The sequence below is a fragment of the Manacus candei genome, unplaced genomic scaffold (genome assembly GCF_025592945.1).
Source record: "Manacus candei isolate 608988 ecotype Guabito, Panama unplaced genomic scaffold, ASM2559294v1 h1tg000081l, whole genome shotgun sequence".
In the NCBI taxonomy this organism is placed as follows: Eukaryota; Metazoa; Chordata; class Aves; order Passeriformes; family Pipridae; genus Manacus; species Manacus candei.
This window is the reverse complement of record NW_026138129.1, coordinates 6,598,837-6,619,767: the sequence shown is the minus strand read 5'-3', so window position 1 is coordinate 6,619,767 and position 20,931 is coordinate 6,598,837. Positions and strand designations below refer to the sequence as shown.

Genomic DNA, 20,931 nt, shown 5'->3' with positions numbered 1-20,931 from the left:
TAATCTCCAGTATGCTGCAGCTTGGCCCCTTCTCATTAAGGGGACATTTGTTGCTCATTAAGATCAGCATTTGTGAATCAAAACATATTCAGTCCATTAGGATGATAATGCCAACCACATTTAAAGACACTAAATGGGTTCCTACTGCATTAACTGGAAGATCTGCTGATCAACTGTGATAACTCCCCTCCAGGGAGGAATTAGCACCTTCACACCCAGCCTGAGGGGTCATCTCTGCTAAGGGGCCATATTGGACTGGCATAATAGGCAGCTGCAACACCTAGACCATTAAGAAAGACTCTAAAAAAATCCCAGGACTCACAGAGTTAAATTACCCATTGTGAAACTCCCCACCCTTGGGGAGGTACTGGACATTCCCACCTGAACTTGAGCACATATAATCTTTGGGTTTTGGGACTTCTGGTACCACTCCTCGGATCCAGAGGAGGACCAGAACTTCAACAGAACTGTGATCATCATCCAGACCAACAGGTGTTCTTTTGCTTTGCCCCCAGGGGGGCCACATGTGCTCAGCACAGGGGCTAACAAACACTGTTCTGTTCTTGTCCCAGGGTGTGGGGTTATACATCTGTCTTTGTGGGTTAAAACCAGTTTTTCTCTGCATCAATGTATTTATTGTAGTCTTTTTAGTAAATTGTAAGTCTGACTTGTAATCTCTCTTGAAATGGGTTCATTTCTCCCACCGGTTTACTTTTAAACCAGCGCAGATTAAAAAGGGATGAAAATCCTACGGATTAGAAACATGAATGACCTATTTCTGACAAAACAGCAGCAAGAGGCACAATTGGAAGAGTAAGGAGAAGGTACCTTTCCTCTGCACAGATGGAAGGAAAGTTGTGGTATGCCCTGTGTCAGTCACTGAGTTGCTCATCTTGTACAGCAGGCTACTCCCGGGCCTGTGTCCCTGTAAACCAGAGAGAAGTAATCAACTGTTTTCTTGGTTTAAGTCTACCCTCTGTAAACAAAACAAAAAACCAAAACACATCAAAACCCACAAACTGTGGGATACCTATCTGCCCATTGTCAAGCACACAAAAAGTCTGTGAAACTTTTTGAGGCCTTGACACCGGAACAAACACATTCATTTTTACATCACATGCCCAATAGGAAAAGGGCTTCCTACAGTTTACACTTTTGAATCTGACTAATATAAAACAAAGATAGATCTGAGGGTTGAGAAATTGAATCATGATTCATGTGTGAGCCAGGCATGTTCTTATTTCCTTCAACTACATCCTGAATGACAGAACGGATGCCACACAGCATTCAATACACATTAGACCATATCTTTGGCAGCGCCCAAAAGGCACACAGGACTTAATCACCCAGGAAATCATTTGTGCCTTTGGAGGCCTTCCTTTGCAGACTCCACTTTTGCACATGCACATTCCTGTAGTGCCTACAGACAAATCCTCCTCAGGCCCAAAGCACCTAAAGGGCAGCACACAGTTTTCTTCAGTTCCCTCCACCCACTAGACAACTAGCAGGAGCTGAAATGCAGAGGACACACATGCATACATTGTACATGTATGGGGTCAACAGTTTTGCAAAGGAGTTCATCTACGAGGCTAGGTTTATGATCACAACCAGAATAGTAGCATGGGGGGTGAATCTACACTGCATGCAAGGAGATGGCCCACTGTGCAGCAAGAAAGCATGCTGCCCTCGCCCAAAATTGGTGGCATAAGTGACCAAGAGCAGTTACTTTTTTGGGTAAAGGAAGATAGCAGGATGAAACAAATGAGTATTTGTTGAAACAAGATTATTATGCTGTATAGGGTAAACTTTATTGATCCTTCCATATAAAAATGCTTTTGTTTCATTAATCAAAAAGTGATAAGATAAAATTTAACAATCAACACAGACTTGTCAAGAATTAATTATGTCAAATCAACCTAATCTCTTTGTATACCAGACAACTAGTTGCCAGGAAAAAAAAGCACATAAGCAGATGCCAAAAATCTTAATTTTGTTACATCTTTTGATGTTGTTTCGTGAGACATTTGTATAGCAAACTAAGGAAGCACAGTATAAATGAAAATATCAAATGAGTACAAAACACGAGGAAAAAACATATTTACAAACTACCTATGCCAAAATTTGAAGAAGGATCAAGTGAATTTTTGCAGGGGGCTGTCCTCAGTATAGCAACAATCACTGTTTTTAGTACTGATTTGGATAGAGAAACAGAGAATGACTTTTTTCATATCAGTAGGCCACATTGTGGATGGAGCATTAGTGCACAGAGCAAGACTTAGATTTCCAAGTGGTCCTAAAGTGAAGGGAGACCCTTGTAAATACAGCGATGTTATTCATCGGGGACTACAGCAAGAAAGCACATCTGACCACGAACCATTGCACTCACTGATAATGAGAAATAAACGGCTCACTCTGCTACCAAAGGTCTCAGGGCCACCTGTGGATCCAAGGCATGAATCAGCAGTATCATAATATCAGAAAAGGGGGGTAAAGAAACCAAATTATCAACTGCAAAGTAACTTATGTACTGCTCAACATCAGCAAAGCCTCCACTGGGATACCATGCCCAGAGGCCTTCAGTCCAATTAGGGAGGGATTCAACTTCAAAGAATAAGAATTGGCCTAGCAAGTGTAACCTAAAAGAAGGATTAATGAACCATCTTCTTTATTTTAGCAGAGACATTTAGGTAGGACTTAGTAACACCCTTGGACAGCTAAAGCTTGCCACCAGAGGAAAAGACAAAAACTTCTACTCTCCATGACGCTGGTGGAAATCGCAAGAAGTAACAAGCTAAGATTGTTACATAGAAGATTTAGGTAAGATACTAGGAAAAAACTTTGAGCGGCAAGGACAGCTCAGTGCTGTAAAATGAGTAATAGCCAAGATAAGGATCACCAGTAACACAATCTCTACAAAGTTATAAACTGCTTGTCAATCAGTAGTTTCAGAATCCATCTTACACTTGAGGAAGATACTTACCACTGTGTCACCTCTACTCAAAGGCATTGGACAAGTATTTCAGTCACAACCCCACGAGGGGTTGGGTTGGTGCTACCGATTAGCCAAACAGCAGAAGGACATTTAACTCTCTGTGTGGATCTGATGTCATACAAATAGAATTATTTTTACAACTTTGGCAATATCCATTTGGTCAAACCCTAGATATAATGAAAGAGAACACATGGAAAATGGCTGCACCAACTTCACTGTTTTTTCTGCTCTTTAGAGATACATAGTTCCATGCAGCACTACCACTTATTTGTACAGGGAAAAAAGAAGCTTACATAAAACTACAAGAGTCTTTTTCTAAACATATTCTTCAGCTGCAAGCTGTCTAAACAACATGCAGAGCCATGATTTAAACATGAACCTATGAAAAAAAAATGCTTCTCTTTTCCAACTTTTTCTTGTATTTAAAAGACAACTGACAGTACTTGGAAAACCAAGGTTCCCACTGTTTTGGGAATATAGAAAGAAAACACCAGTAGAGTGTTATTAACATACCATTTCAGGCCCTTTTTTTTGTCCAGGCTGACAAAATGGTCTACATGGGCACAAGCACTAGCAGGTCTAAATATGTGCGTGTTTATCAGGAAAGGGAGCAGAAACCACAGATTCTGAAGAAAAAAGAAAGGGAGCATAAGGGCAGATAGCCAACAACTCCTCTGAATACATGACTTTAAATTAAAAAAGAACAGGAAATTAGTTACAATGTCTCCAAAATTTCCACCTTTAGGACTGACCAGACTCATAAGTAAACTAATCTACCCATCTTGAAACAAATCCTACCCTTTCACCAAAGTCAGTGATCTCCTTGGGGCATATAATTCCAATCACATTGTAAAAACCTTTTTCTCTACCTGGCTGCTCTTGATATGTCATTACTACAGCTCATACCACCTTTTCAAGTTTTGCTGCTCCCAGTTTAAGTCTAGTAAGGCACAAATAATTAAAATGTTGGAGTACTCTTCTTAAATAGGCTAAAAATCCTTTTGAGAGGGACTTACCTTACAAGCCTCCAAAATGGAAAAATAAAAAGTGTGTATATGTGAGAGAGACAGAAAGAGAGAAGGAAGCAAGCAAGCAAAAAAACTAAGAAAGAAAAGAAGCACAGACTTATTTAATGGTATTTGGCTGACAACATTAAGTGGGGCGGAGGGGCACCCACAATCTCAGCAGCTCATTTCAAAGAGAAAGGATTTTACCAGCTCATGAAAATAGCAGCCAATAAAAATATGTTTTAAAAGCCATTTAAATCTAGGCACGGTTTCAACCAGAAACGATAATGGTTATATTTTTTTATTCAATACTTTGAAAGCAGAATTGTAGGTTCTTAGCAAAAAACCTCAGTCCGTTCCCAACAAGATCAATAGCAAAATTTCCACTATTTTATATGATAGGGGGTAACGGGTCACAGCCTAGATACCTGACAGAATCTTTGAAAATCTTGCTTTGGCAAAGACAATTGATAACACTCACCACGTAAACTGCAGAACTTTCCTCTTCTATTGACCAACATACAATTACATATTGTGTATGTCTCATTTTCCAGCAGCTAGTAAGCAGACCACAGAAAAGTGCACAAAGACAAAAATTCAGTTCTGCAGTCTCTTTAGGTTTTAGTTTTAAGGATTTTTGTAATGCTTTTCAATATTCATACATGCCCCTAACCCATGTAATATTAAAACCATAAATATTTCTCTTCTAGCAAATTCCTTGTCAATGAGATATACATAATCGCTAATAGTTACCTGAATAGTTATTATGGGTTTTCTTTGGTTTTTCTTGTTAACAGAACACTTTGAAAGACAAACACACAGTAAAATAGAGGACTGGTCAAAAGCAATGTCATTTTATATGGAATTTTTAATCTTTTCTCAGCAGGAGCCAGAGAAGTAAAACATGTATCAGCAAATAATGAGGAGAAGGAGGAAGAAAAAAAAAAAAAGGGCTTCAAGGAAAAAAAATTGCCAAAGAGCAGAGATAAGTTCTGGGAGTGACTGTCTAAAGCAGCAAGGTGTTAGTGAAAACAGCTGAGTCATTCTGAAAGTCATTTTTAAGACACCAGCTCTAAAAGTTCAGAAGAAAATTTAAATGCCATGATTGATTTGAAGGAAAAACAATGCTACTACTTCAGTTAAAATAACACATCTTGAAAACTCAAAATTAGGCACTTATGAATTGAAAACTATCAAGTACATGGAGCATATATTCATACTACAGAAACTATTGGGGAAAACAACAAAAAAAAGAAGACTGCAAAGTTAGAATATGCTAAGTAAAAAGATCAAATTGTTTTTGTCTAATTGTATGGCATATTCAAATTAGAGAAAGATATTTTTCCACAGTAAATATGAAAAGAGAGGTAAGGAAAAGGAAAATAAGTTCTTGCAATTCCTTCAATATCTTCACTCTGAGTATAATTCATATTCATTGTAAGTACAAAGCTGCTACTTCTTACTAAGAAGATGATGCTCATTTACTTATCCTTGTAGGAAGAAGTGTCTTAGGCATAGAGGAATTTCTGCTTTATTTTCCAAAATGAGATCAATAATATTAACTATTACATCAATTTCATCCACTGAAAGGTTTATCAAACAAGTTCTCTGAAAACAATTAGTTCTCCTAGACAAACCCCTGCTCTTTCCAAACCCATCTCATCATACTCACAGAGAAAGGAGGTACTGCAATAGCTTATTTCCTCTTAGACACCATAGGAACTGACTTAACCAATCCAGTGGCTGTATAACCAGTTCTTTTTAATATACACAAGTTTAGAATATAAATTCTCTTTTAAGTATGTTTCCAGCTCTATGATGAAACAATTCCTTAGGGAAATACCTCAATCCTTTACAACTTCTTATAGAGGTGAATTAATACGCCCTACTGAAGGCTCATAGGAAACCCACCCAATTTCATAAGTGATATTTTATAAAAAGCACAGCACCCAAACTAGCACATACTTGCTACAGCATTAGTATAAACCAACTTCCAAGATTCAGACTACCTCTTATTATGATAATCTCTGCTTTCATCGATATGCACAAAACTTACTTATGATAAGGATCATTGCAGACAAAACTCCCTTGGAAAAATATCCCCAAATGGTTCAGTCCTCTGCAGTGCTATTCATATTTATGGAAATAAATGAGCACTGAGGCCACCAGCCTGGGAGCACCAGCCAGAAGCAAGCCTGGCTGAGCTGGTTTCCATTGCTGCCTGATAGCTGATAGCAATTAAATTAGTTCCTTTCACTTGGTGGCACATACACACCTTTCTATCAAAGAAAATAAAATAATTTTCCTGGGGAATTACTGCATCAAGACTAAAGTACTACTGAAAGGAGAATTTTTCAACGTTGCTTCGAACACTTGACTTTTTAGACCACAAGCCTGAGAAACAAAGTTAACCTTTTTGAAGAATTTTGCCTTAACCTTTGCTAGGGATACTAATGTTACTTCTTAGAGAGATATAAAGTGAGTTACTGGGGTTTTTGTTTTGTTTGGTTTTGACATTACTGGCAATGACACACACAGATTTTATTACTCCTAGTCATTGGCTACATGAAGTATGTCCCTACTGTATGTAATTTTTAGAGCTGGACAGAAACCAGCTAGTGATATTCTTGTCAAGATTTCTCTTGCTCCATCCTACTTCACAAACTACAGAGCATTATTTTTAACACTGTAAATACCAAGTGTATGTGAAAATCCTCTCTCTGAAATAGCCTCTTGGCAAAACCTTATTTACAAGTTATCATAGGAAAGTTCAGGAAGCTTTCTTCACACGAAAACATCAGGTGACATCGGAATGATTCTTTTTCCAGATGTTTTGGTATAGTTTGTCACATTTCCTTATTTTCTGTTTACTCCCCTTTTAAATGTTAACAATTTGAAATGAACAAATCTTCTTTGTTAGTAATTTCTACAGTTAATTAACTTCCACTCTCAGTTGGTTCAGGTCAGTGTTTTAAAATGAGATCCCCTTTCGATGTGTGGTTTCATATAAGAGAGAATGTAGACTCAGAGGCTGAAATAGTAATTTGTTTTTATCTTGAGGTTGAAATTTTTAGCTTGGGAACTAGCACATGAAGATCTATAATAGACTTTCTCAACCTAAATTTGATTTCTTGATGCTTCTTTTTTCTGGTACTTTTCATTCCCTAACTGTGGAAAATCCTCTGCTAAACTAATAGTTGGATATTTAGGGGGGAACCTCAACTACAAGGTAAACAAAAGGTCAGAGATACATTTGTATAAAAGCTCTCAATGCAGTACAGCACAAGTAGTTATTACTAGAACAGGTCTAAATAAAAGTTGAAGAAAAACATTTTGGCGAACAATAAACAACTGAACAAGAATTCAGAGATGCTACAATTACAAGCAATTATCATGAAAACATGATTAGCACTAAAAAAATATGCAAAAATGAAGCCTTTCAAAATTTCTGCATTTAACAAGTTTTGCATTGAGGTTACAACTTAATTTTTTAACAATACATTGAGTTTTGCTTCAAAAAGACCAAGTCAGTCCCGCACATATGTTCAAAAGCTATTATGCATCCTCCTCTTCCTAGACTGATGCCTTCTTTCTGCCATAGAACTGGGACTGGAGGGACTTTGGATAACTCCTGCTTGTGGCAGTTTTAACATTGAAATTTTTAATATCAAAGTTTAGAGCTTTAGTTTTATGAGAAAAATCTGGGCTCAGCCATCTGTGTTGTTCAGTGGGAAGGGAACAGGGAGCACAAAGGGGAGAGAAGGGATTGCCCCACTCTCCTGAGTGGAAGAGAAAGTTTCTCTTCTCATCAGAACATGGCAAGGAGAGAGAAGGATCCAAATAGCAGCCTGAGACACTGAGGCAGCAAGAGAGAGAGATGGAATGAAACTCACACAGAATGCAGATGGGGAAAAAAAAAGGTTAGGGAGACCAAAGGAAAAATAGGTGTATTCTTGGGTGGGAAAGAGATTGTTCTTAGAGAAGAAGATAGTTTGTCTTGAGGCAGACTTAGGGGAAACGATTTAGGAGAAGTCAGGGACTAGGTAGCTTAGCTTGAGGGCTCTGGTACAGCAGCTCTGGGAGATGTGGAGCCCAAGGGACAGGAGCTTGCTAGTGCAGTGGAGTCACTTCCAGCAAACTCCTCTCCACAAACCAAGGGCACTGATGCAAAAATGGCACATGCTCCTAGTTTTGTTTGGAAGTTGTTTGGGTTTTTTCCTCTATGGAATATTAACTTATTTAGTTTTTGGTTTATACTGGCTTTTGGCCTTCTTCACAGCATGAATAGCCTAGCTCCAGCTCTCAGTCACTGAAGTTCTCAATGCCTTTTTCTGCTAATCAAAATATTTCCTTCCATGCATGTGAAAGCATGGTCAAGTGGACACTTAACTAACTCTGGGAAAAAAAAAACAGTACAAGCTTTCCTTAGTGCCTGATTGAAAGGCAAGGGTTTTTTCCTAGCTTTTTAACTCTTTTCTTAACCACGCTAAATTTACTGTGTGGTTTTTGAGGCACAGACAACAGAACCAGACTTAATTTCTCCATAAACTTTCAACTGACATCATATGCAATGATAACACCACATTTCTGCTTCAGGATGTGTTTCCTCAAAACCAGTACAATTCTGCGGAAAAAACAAAGCTTTGGAAGACATACATTTGTACCTGGTTGTAAGCTTTGTTTGCTATATATTATTGCCATTTCATCCTGATTTTAAGTTAGTGAGATGACAGCTGTTAACAACTATGTGTACTTAATGCCAGGCAATATACATTAGTGGAGATTTCAGAGAATATGTACAAAACATTTATTCTAGCACAGACCTGTAAGATCTATGTTCAGAAGTCTGCCTCACTGCTGTTCAAGCTGTTAATGGTGACATTTAAAGCTCTGAAAAGTTCTGATTTTTATTTCATGCTACTGCTGTACTTACTCTTCTCATCTCATGTAATCCTGTTCTCACCCACCACAACTGTTACAGTCAGTAAGGGTATGCTTGTTAGTTGAATTAAATTTGAACACTTCATGCCAAACCCAGCATCAAATGAAATCACTTGCAAAACCCCCACTGACTTCACTGGGAATGAGACCAACTGGAAGAGCAAGGCTCCTGTGAGAGGCATGAATCACTGTCATTCCCATCCTGCTGAGTTTGTGAGAATGAGGATGAGATACTATTTGAAGGTCCTTCTACTTGTGTTTCATGTGACTCGCCACTTCTCTTTTGTTTTGCAAAATCATAAGAAAAGTTTTTTTACTGTCTGCAAGTAGCAAACTGAAGAGGCTGTATGAGTCACTGGAGACAGTTTTTGGCCAGCTTGGCTCGCAGACTGCCAGTGTCAGGGAAGGTTCACCGATTCTCCCCTTTCCGCTGCATAGCCATTCCCAAAATAACGTGGCAGTGCTAAACATAGTGATGCCGTGCTCTTTTAATAAAAGACAATTCCTGCAGGGTGTACAAGCCACCACATTTGTCAAGATAAGCACATCAATATGAGATGTCATATTAGCCTAGACAAAGAGATTGAACAGATAGCTTTGTCAAACACCAAGCAGAGGGGTTCATTCAAACTGACAAAGCAAGGAATTTAAAAGTTGAACATACAATCTAGCTTTAACACATTCCATCCTCTTCTGTTTTCAAAGAGTCTCAAACTAGTAAGTGAGCTCCTGTGATATAATAAATTTATTCCTAATCTAAAATAACAATATTTCTGTCAATTCAAACCCCTCTGCTGTGCTTTTCAAAAATTCTGTAATGACTGTTAGTACGTTTCAAATTATACATATGGATCTATACACCTTGGTGGATAGGGACCCTTCATAATGACATATGCACACAGGGTACAACTAACACACAGGCATAACTAATTGCCATATAGCTAAGTTGATCACTTTTCTGTTACTTACACGTAAGGAAGTTTATTCTTAATCCCAAGGGAAAGGACAAGGACACTGCCCTAGTGCTTCATCTGTCTAAAATTTTTCATGACTTTAGACAAATCCTTCGATTCCACATTTTAAATCAGGGACACAGAAACCCTATATATCATAGAAAATGCGAGATAGGGATATTTGTCATAAGCAAAACTAGAAACAATGTTCATATGATTCCTTCTTTAGTGAAAAATTATCTTGATTTCTTTGGTATTCCTTACACAAAGTTGTGTGTATAGGCTTCATCATCCTACATATGGCAGAGACAGAAGCTCTGGGGGTGGGGAGAAGTATTTTCCTTAAAATGTGTCTTCTTTTCAGAAAGGTTTATGATCACCAAACTTTTTGAAAACAAGACAGGTTATCCGTGTGTGCAAGTGAAACTGGTAGTTAGACTTTCGTCACACTGCTGGTGGTGTCCCTGTTGAGGTGCGGTATTCACACAAAACCCTGCACTGCGTGGGAATTTTCCCACTGCTAGGTGGGAAAATTCAGTTCGGTTTTGGACCACAGAGCTCTGACTGAACTATGTCCTTTGGGGAAAGAAAAGAGCCTTCAAGGAACTACCAGAGGCCAGGCATTCCTCTTTTGCCAGGAACCTGTAAGTTTAGCTTTTCCTTCAAACTTAGAGCCTTGTGGAGGATGCAGGAAGGATTACCCTTGCAGGGCTCAGTCCCACACAGCTCCTTGGAACTGGAAACTACACATTCTCCCTCTCCTCTGCCAGCCACCACCATGACCAGAGCTCAGATCATAGAAAGGGGTCAAGAAAGCTGTGGAGCTGATACTATCCTCTCTCAAAACTCCATATATAATATACCTTAATGAGATCTCCCTCCCCTCAAAACTGAGAGATAATGAAACCTATGAAGATTTGCATTCAACATTTCCAGAAGAGACTGAATACACTTTAAAATATTCAGGAACAATTCAAATGCAAATATAATACAGTACTGTGTTATTCATATTCTGCAACATTTTGCCTTAATGGTCTGATGGGAAGAAGATCTTTTCCAGTTTGTTTTCTGTGAGTTCAATAAACCAGGACTTTAAAACAGCTGCCAAATATATGAGGTGCTACGTTTTCTTTAAAAGAAAACAGAGTTATGAAGTCAAACGCAAATTCAGTGGTATCTTATATAAAATACCTTTTCACATCCTGAACATTGCCTGTAGCTTTGCTAATTTATTGCCATGAAAATATTGTTACTACTTAATGCACTAGTACTTCTGTCAATAGGCAGCTTTCCCCAAGGCATATTTGAGAACGCTCTGCTAATCAGAGTTGATGCAGTTATTCTAAAGCAGCCGGGTCTTTAGAAAAAGGTTCATGTTTAATTCTAGTATAGGTGAGTGTTGCCATTTCTTCAAAGCACAATATTTTTAATTCGCTGAATTCATTTCTGTAGATAAAGTACTGATTACATTATCCAGCCCCAGCTTGAACCTGTGTATCTCAAAGCAGCATTTCTGGCATCTTTACCTCTTAACACTTAACTTATGTGAAATATTCCTCATTTTGTAGTGGCAAGGATTAAACAAAGACTTAATCAGAATCACAAATCTGTGCTATATCATCACCACATAACTTAAAAAAAATGTGTTTGGGTCTTTAAGCAGATACTCACTTGGATCTGACTTTTTAGTCTTCTGCATCTGCTTGAACTCTTGAGATTATGATCTCAAATGCAGCTGAATTTTTAGTGTTTGTTTTCCAAGTGTGCTGATAATCATGAACAGCATAGTGAGTGACAATGAGGTCATGTACATATGTCACACTACAGTTTTATTCTCTCTAATAAATACTGAAATCTACATGAGAATATCTTTACTAAGGCTAAGCAAATCATCTTAATTGGTGTGGGAGATTTAATGCATGTATGTTTTTAATGTACTTGCAATTCTCCGTAGATGAAAAATTGAATAAAGTTCCTCAAGAAAGAGGTCAGGCCATTTATTTCAATTAGAAATAGTAATGAAATTCCAGTAAACTATTAAATGTCACTTAATCTATATTCAGGATAAATAGAGTACTAAATTTCTCTTGGCATGTTCCACAACAAGGTACCCTACTTCTCTTTATATTGACAAAGTTGGTGCTCCACAGCGACATTTAGAGACTTTACTCCCAGTCAAACACTGCATGGACATAATCCATTTTGGAATATGCCCACCAAAGCAAGAAATATTGCCATATGGAGTTTAAGGCTATACTTCTCTGATCTGGCTGGTTCAGGTCAGTGCTGCATTTTTCTTCATTCGTCTTCACTGAAACGCAGTGGGGCTGCTCATTTTGGTTTCCTTCTACCATCAATTCATCCCCCAAAACTTCTACGTGGCAAAAGACCATTAACAGTGTTTCTACATTGGGCATAATTAACTTCCTAATTAAGGACAGAATTACAACCATGAATGACAATTTTTCTAAGCAGCTAGATGTTTTGACACGACAAGATGTTTCACTTGACTGTGGGTTCTTGTTTGAAGGGCATTCAATCCCATCACCTCCACAAGAAGTTTCTTCTAAGGCTACCAGCCAGCAACAGTAAGCTTGGTAGACAAACTAAAACAGAAGGCTTTGAGTATTAAGGAGCATTACCAACATGGAACAAAATCTGACTTCTGTAGAGTTCTCCTCAGTTACAGTTATGTTCCTTGGTTTATACCTGAAAAATATATAAGATGCAATATGAGAAGGTGAGGCCTCATTCTAATTCTCCATGGAAACAATCAAGATGGCTTATGATAATTCTCTACGTCTGAAGTCACCCACACATGGTTTCAATTCCAAGTTTGCACATCTTTAAGGGATTTATATTAAGCTCTGCTAAGTAATTGTAAGCCATTTCTGCCTGACTGTAATCAAACTAAATTAAACTAAAATTTACTCTGCCAATACTTTTCTATTCTGCCCACTCTGTTTCATCCTTCATCTGAAACTACAGCAAAAACAAAGGACAGCAAATGGATGCTTTTAACATCTCTACAGCCACATCCAATATTCATTTTTGATCTTTTGACACGTCTACTGCTCAGGTAGCTAGCAAAAGCTAGCTCTGCAGCTAGTAAAAGGCTCCAAACAAGCCAGAGGAGCAGCACTTGCAGTTCTCAGGGATGTTTTAAAATAAAACACCAAAATTCCCTGAGAACTACATAGCTGAGCACAAGAAGTATTCTTCAGGAAACAAGGGAAATGCATGTATACACACATACATATACACACCAGCATGCTCCTCCTTTTATGGATACTAATTTCAATTCACAGATATTAAGAGGAACAGAAGATGGCATTCTCCATGTAAGTCATGGAGGGAAGTAGAAGGCTAGATTGCAGCTCAGCAGAACAAGAAATGCAAATAAATGTCAAACAGGTCAGTGGCCTAGTGCCCCACTTCAGAATACCCACATTACAAGGATGTGTGACAAATGTATGCCAAAAAACTTGACACAAATTTCAAGCTGATTCTTTAATTCTGTGTACTGCAGAGAATACATCCAGTTTCTTTTGACATGCAGAAGCCTGTACACTGCATATTCTATATTAAAAATATAATGCTTAAATTATAGCCACTTTTTTCTATAGTTTGGCTTTGTTGTTTTTTTAGGCTTGTTTTGGGGTTATAATATGTTATAATATGGCTCTTTCCCAATTGAAAGAATACAGTATTTCATCTTTCTTGCTCTAAAAGACATCCAATAAATAATGTACAGTGACATGATCTTTTGCTATTCACTTTAAGCTGTTTTGGAGATGGATTGCTGCAGTATAGGGTGGCATTCAGAATAACGTATGTTGAGCAACACACACTCAGATCTTGCCAGTTTTATGATTTCTTATAACATGATACAATGTGAAGTGATTCACACTGAGGAGATGGAGAAAATTTTTTCTGTTGTTGTGAAAAAATGATGTTATATGCATTTATTAACCAAAATAAATACAGACACCACAGCCTGAATTAAAACTAAGAAAGTAAAGTTTGCTCCTCTTTCTATTTCAAAATATTGCATTTAAATTTAAACTAATTAAAGCTGAGTGATGCTTTCTGTGTAACATGAGCTTGCCCTGACAGTTAATCTACACTATTATCAGACTCATCAAATTAAAATAAGGTGAGTGAAAGAAGAAATCAATGCCAAAGATTTGAATTGCCTTGATGTCATATGCTAGCATCTTATAAATTTTACAATTCCTGTAGAAGAGTATCATAGAATCATTTAAGTTGGAAAAAACTTTTAAGATCATTGAGTCCAACTATTACTCAGCACTTCCAAGTCCACCATTAAACCGTGTCCCAAAGTGCCACTTCTACACATCTTTAAAATACCTCAGAGAGAAGGTAGAGGATCCACTTGGTGGGATGGAATTGGTAACTAAGAACATCCACGAAGTCAAAAGGAAGGAGTGAAACGCAGCTGTGGAGGTGGGTAATGTGGTGCAGCTACACTGATAAGCCAGAACTTCCATAGAATTTCTTTTATATCAGACATGTAATGGTAATTTCAGTCTCATGATGTACCACTTCAAAGGAGGGGGGAGGGAAAACCTCTCAAAAATGATACAGTAACTTTTGGAAGATGCAGTACCTAGACTAGATGTTCATGAATGTTAAATTTTGCACAATGTCCCTGATGTCATTAAACAGAAGTTTCAGGAAAAGGGAACAAATAAATATCTCAAACCAAACAACTGTACTGTACTTGAGAAGTGATTAATGGGTCTCTATCACCAAGATGTTAAAAAATTGGAATCCTGAAATTTATGGTCTTATTTTCTGCACCTCCACAATATTATTTACACACACAGGTTCCCTACGACAGATTACTTATTCTCTATTTTAATTTGTCACATTTCTGTAAACCCAGAGGTGCAGCCCTCCCCAATAGCTTATATACAAAATAGTTTATATACATAAACTTTTTAGAGGTAAAAAGTACCCACAAGTTGAAAGTCAACTGCAACTGCTCGGTCTTTCTGAAAAATGAGACTTCAAATCATTAAAGAAAATACAGGCAAACTTGAGTCATCAAACTACTCTGAAGCACTTCATTGTGAACTGTGAAACCACCATGCATTATAATATCTTAGTCTGTTTCAAAAATTATATTCTTCTTCGTGGTGTTATTAGTTTAATACTATTATTCCATTTATTTTCCGTATTCTGTTTTCATCAGGAAACCTACCAAAAATTTCCAACAAAATGACTTCTAACTTCCAGACCACATGAATTTTACATTTTAACCTTTTCAAAAAATAAGAATTAGGTAAACATTGACGCTTCATCAAACAGAATGTACCCTTCTGAGATGTGCACTTTTCCGGACTTTCAGCAGACTGTGCTGACACAACCAGAGATTGACTGACCTGTGCTGGAGCAGCTGATGAATAGTTTTGACATTCACCAGTCACTACCATCTTCCAGTAAATAAATCCAGGCAACAGAAGGAGTTGTTTCTCCAGCCAGATTATCACTTGCTACGGGAGCCACTTCACCAACAGAAACTGACACTAAAATATGACCGCTACCAAAAGATGAGAGAAGCCATCCCTCTTAAACACAATGGAAAAGTTTCACAGAAGAGAAAAATCAATCAAACAAACCCCCAAATCATTAAGACCAGTCCGTCAATTTCTGTTTTCCCACCTCAAGCTAAACTAAAAGAACTGCTTAATGAAAAAAAAAGAGGCAAAACCAAAACACAGTGCCATGCCATACCACCAAGGCCAAGAAGCGTTAGTGGATCCAGCTTTTGTTGGCCCCACTCCTCTTCAGACCTAGCTGGTGCTCAAGCCTTACCAGGTTCCCCTCCGAAAATGCCACTGGGCAACTGGAGGCATTCAGCACCAGCGCACGGCAGAGGCGGGACCAGGCCCTGCCAGACCCCGCATCTCCAGCCGCTGCCTGTGGCAGGATTCGTCCAGCGGCTCCGCTGCCCCACCGCACCTGGCAGCCACGGCTCCTCCCGGGGTGGCGGCCGGCGGGGACCCTCTTACCTTGTTGGAGTAGGGGGGTTTACTCAGATTGATGCCGTCGCGGATGAGCTTGTCCCGTATCATGATCTTCAGCTTCAGCCTGGGGTAGGTGGCCAGCCCCTCGCCGCAGGCCGCCCCCCGCCGTCCGCCGGGCCGGGACCTGGGGGCCGCCCCCCGCCGGGGCTCCTCCGGGCCCCCCGCCCGGCGGGGGCAGCGCCCGGCCGCGGGGGGCGCCGGCCGCGGCGGCGGCTGCGGCTCCAGCGTGAAGTACAGCCCCGCCGCCGTCTCGTCCGCCTCCTTCAGCCGCCGCACGGCTTCGTGGATTCGGCGCCTGTGGTGGGGCACGGCCACGCCGATGGCATCCAGGTCCGGGTCGCCGATCTGCTTGCAGACCTCCAGGTCGTCGTAGCCATTATCGACGAAGGACTCCGCGTACTGAGGAAGCTGTAGGGTCTTCAGCCACTCGTAGACTATGTTGGTGCACATGCTGGCTCCAAAATAATAACGACTGCAACTTTGAGCACCGAAGCCAGCCTCCCCCTTTCCACTTTTCGCCAAAGGAAATAAAACCACAAAAACTGCGATGCAACTAAGACGTCTCAAAATCAAGGTCAAGAAAACAACATCCACCAGGAAAAGAAAAAAAAAAATCCCTGAAGCAGATCAGCAGGGCACCGCAAGCACTGCTGAGCGAAATCCCCCTGCTTATTCCTCCTCCTGTTTTGTTACTACCAAGTAGAGCCGCTTTCTGCCACCGGAGAAGGAAGGCTCGGACTAGAGAGCAGCAAAATGTAAGGGTGCATCCCCTAAAATCCCAGGTCGCTGCTGCACAACATCCACCCACTTTCTCTGGAAGTAATTCGCAGTCGCTGTCTTTTTTCCCCCCTTTCTTCCTTTCAGTGTTAGTTTCTGTTTCTGCTTCTGTGTCACCTTCCTGAGCTCTGTCGCACGATGAATCTGTTTACTATGAGTAGCTGCTTTGGTACACGATCGTGCTGGGGGAGAGCCGAGGGTAGGATCCCGCACCCTCTCCCAGCAAGGGTGCCGGTGTGCAGTGCCCTCCTCTCCCGTGCCTCTCCCAGCAGCGGGCGCACGGAGGCTTTTGCTTTCCTTTTAAACGGGTCTTTTCGGATTAGGAAGAAAAAAGAAGGAATAAAAAAAAATTAATCCCAGTCACTTTTCCGAGTTACTTTCCCGGTTCCCCTTCATTCCCGGAATGATGGTTTAAATGAGCTTCGCCGGCAGCGAGACCAGAAACTGCTTTTCAATCCCACTTCTCCGCGCTGATGCCGGTGGTGCCCTCCTGCCCCGGCGGGGCACGCAGCCCTATGCCCAGCCCGCACAACTTTCCCTGCGCTCCCCTATCCCCGCTGGCGCTCCCAGCGCTGTCCGCAGCCGCCCTGAGGAGGCGGAGGCGGCGGCGGCGGAGGGTCCGTGCGGGCGCCCGGCGCTCCGTGCATCCTCCGGCGGCGGATGAGCCGATCTGCAGCAGGTCACCGGCGCTGCCCCCGCCTTCCCCGGATGCCGGCGGAGCTCTTCCCTCCCTGCCACCGGTACTCGGAGCGCTGCTCCCCACCCGGGTCCTTCTTCCCCTCTACCCCGGAGGCGCCTGACGCACCACCCGCAGATCTCCTCCGGCTCCTCCCGGTGCGGCTTCTCCCCGCTCCTCCTCCGCGCCCGCCGCCCCGCTTCCAGCCCCCTGCCCCGACTCTCCCGAGGTCTTTCCAACTTTCCCCGCCGGCAGCCCGCGGTCCCTGCCGCCGGCGCTCGCCCGCCCTGCCCGATCCGGGAGCGCGGGGAGGCGGTGTGGGGCCGGCCGGGGGCACGGCAGCCTGGCCGGGCAGCGTCTCGGGGCCACCACCGCTACGCAGGCTCTCCTGCGGGCTTGCCTGTCCCCGTTGCCCCCGGCGAGGGAGAAGCACCGCGCCTGGGGGGCACGGCCCGGGAGCTGCCCCCCCAGCGCCCTTAGGACGGCCGGGCCGACGGCGGCGCCGGCTCCTCCGCGGGGGCACAGAGCCCTTCGTAGTCGAAGGGCGACTCTTCGCGGGGCGGGGGGCGCAGAGCTGTACTGCCGGCGGGGGCGAGCCCCCGGGAGGCGCTGGCCCCGCTGTCCCCCCGCCGCCGGGGCTGCCCGGGCCGGCGGAGGCGCCGCGCTCTGCCCGCCGCGCTCTCCCCATGAACGCCGGGCTCGCAGCGCCCCCGCCGGGCCGGCCCGGGAAGCGCCGCCGGGCCCGGCCTGGAGCCGCCGCCACACCCTCCCTTTTCCGAATCCCAGCGGGGTGAGGCGCGGACCCCCCTGCATTTTAATTTAAAACTGGTTGAAACTTATTTTCTTGCCAAGATCCCTCCCTATCTGGGTTGGGGGAAGCTGGGGACCGGCAGTGGGCCACCCACCTGCCTCCCGCAGCACAGGAGTACCGGAGGAGTGATGTGCTCCCTTTTGTAATTTGGAGGGGTTTATTCGTGACAGGGCCGTTTTTGAGCAAAAGTAGGCACACATTTGTCCTCAGGCTTCATGTAGTTCGCCACAGGATTGCGCAGCACAGCAGCATTCTCACAGAAACTTGCAATGCAAGGTGTTTGGGAAAGGTTAGCTACTTACCAGGGGTTAAAATGCAGCCTCTGGGTATAAAGCTTAGACATCACAGGTTCGTCTGCCAAAAGAGGAGTAAGGGAGGAAACACATTTTACTCTCTTTAAAATATTCCATCCCTCTTTTTTTTTTTTTTTCTGTATCTTATTTTCCTTCCAGACCACATAATATGTCAAATCCTCTTCTCAGCCCAGAGACAGAGTGAAGCAGCAATTATCTTCTCTTCATAGAACCGGTGAAAGACTGACAGCACCAGCAAAATCAGCAGGGAGGTTCTGTGATCTGGAGCTGGAACTGATGGCATGAGAGGCAGAAAAAACTGACTGGTGCAGCCCATGTTTATCAGTCTTACTGACAATACATACAGAATTATATAATTTTTACGTGTGCATTTTGGAAGGGTCTTGAAAGGCTTCTAAAGTATTGCAAATGTTATAATTCAGATATGCTGGGTAAAAGGGTAGGATCCTTAGCTTCTGATGGGAGAAGCAGGAGAAGTGGTGCACCCCAATGGGACCGTGGATTCTGGCAGTTTACAAACATTGTGGAACTCTCTGGTTGTGTTTGGCACTGATTTTGGTTTCATAAAATGAGTTCACCTGGTAGCGAATACAGTAAAGTTTTATGTGACTTTGAAATACAAAAGTAAACAGCAATAAAAAGAAAATGTTATGTCCACTTTTAAAAAAGACAGAAGTCCAGGAAACAAAAGACCAGTCCACCTCACCTCAGTCCCTGGGAAAACTTTGGGACAAGTCTTTGGGGTAGTCATTATCACAGAATCAGAGAATATGCTGAGTTGGAAGGCACCCACAAAGATCATTAAGTCCAGCCCTTAGCCCTTCACAGGACCATCCCCAATAGTCACACCATGTGCCTGAGAGTATTGTGCAAACGCTTCTTGAACTCTGTCACAATGTGTTGGGAGGCTAATTCAAGAGTAAAAAAGGAAGAAGAGCACAGAGTGGTAGAGCAGGAAATGAAGGCATCTTTTGAGTGGTAACAGCAAACTCAGTTTGAAAACCTCCTTTATGTGCTTTTTTATTAAGTGCAATGTTATTACTAAAAATGAAAAAAATTATCTTGTATTCAGAAGAACCAAGTCCAGGTGAGATGCATGGCAGAAAAAATCATTTTTCAAGAGGATTTGTTTTCTCCCCTGTAAGCTTTGCAGGCTCACTATAAAGAAAAACTGAGATTCCTGGCAGATTTCATCTTGTCCAACTACATCGTTCATGTAATACAATACAAATGCGATTCATATTGCTAAAAAATAGATACAGCATAACAACAACATATTTGCTCAGGAAATGTAAATGATATTTTAACTGAATCATTGGTTTAGGTATCCTTTAAACAGAGGGCACTATGCATTTATGCAGTGTACTAAGGAATGAAATAGTTTCATCATTAAACTTCTGTTCTGAATGGTATTCTATGAAATCTATGATTATATATCGGATAACATTATCTTACAATAATATATGGTTGTATGTAGTCATTTTGCTTGGGATAAGATAAATAACAATGTAGCTTAATGCTAACTTACATCTAATAAATACAAAAATATATCCAGAAATCCTTAGAGTTGTTTATATTTTCTACCTTTATTAAGACTTACTTGATGTATGACATGTTAAGGAAGCAGCATGGGCCTTTGCTCTGGATACCTGAATACTGTTTAGTGTTTTGAATCAAATGGTGATATGTTTGATGGTTGAAAGAAAACTAGACGAGAACACAAATACTTAGAAAAGTACTCACATAGTGGATGAATGTGAGGAAGACTCTAAAATGAATATAATTCCGTTAAGATATTTGTGAAAGTGTTCAGCTAGGAAAGGAAACTCAGATTCACATACCGAGTGAGGTAGTACCCCATGATTTTGTGGCAAAGAATAACATATAATGAATGAGTGCAAGCTAATATTTCTGTGCTTTTTTAAAACAACAGAAGCAGATTCTCAAATACTTTTCTAGGGTTTCCACTAAGGCAAAAGGTGAATAATTCACTAGAATGAATGGAACTGCTCATGCACAATGACAAATGTTTGCAGAACCAGGCTATTAGTTTAGGTAAATAGAGCTTGTGTGTAAAATGTTGTGGTTATATTTGACGGTACCTGGTATACACTGGAAAAGTGTCCAGAGGGAAATAACAATGATGGTGAGAGAAGGTTTGAATATATCCGATGTCTCATCTAAAGTGTTAATCCTAAAATATATGGCAACCTAACTCAGCATCTAAAGGAAGATTTGCCCCTGTAAACACTGCAGAGAAATAAGCTTAAAACTTCAAAAACTGGTACACATCATGTCAATTCCTACAGCTATACTAACTCTAATGGAAAGTACTGGCTGTTGAGTGTTCTGAAGATTTTTTCCTCATTAAAAAATCAGATGACCATTATTTTAAGTACTCTTTCGT

General features: G+C 41.3%; 1 protein-coding gene across 4 annotated transcripts in view; it reads right to left on the bottom strand.

The window, feature by feature from the left end:
• SASH1 (SAM and SH3 domain containing 1) overlaps positions 1 to 16,465 on the bottom strand; it is a 540,193-nt gene extending 523,728 nt beyond the window's left edge. For all 4 annotated transcript variants that reach the window (XM_051811190.1, XM_051811193.1, XM_051811191.1 and 1 more), the window contains exon 1: positions 15,932 to 16,465. In XM_051811190.1, coding sequence (XP_051667150.1) covers positions 15,932 to 16,396 — 465 coding nt within the window. In that variant the 5' untranslated portion in view covers positions 16,397 to 16,465. The remainder of the gene's footprint in view (positions 1 to 15,931) is intronic.
• Positions 16,466 to 20,931: the final 4,466 nt, after the last annotated feature.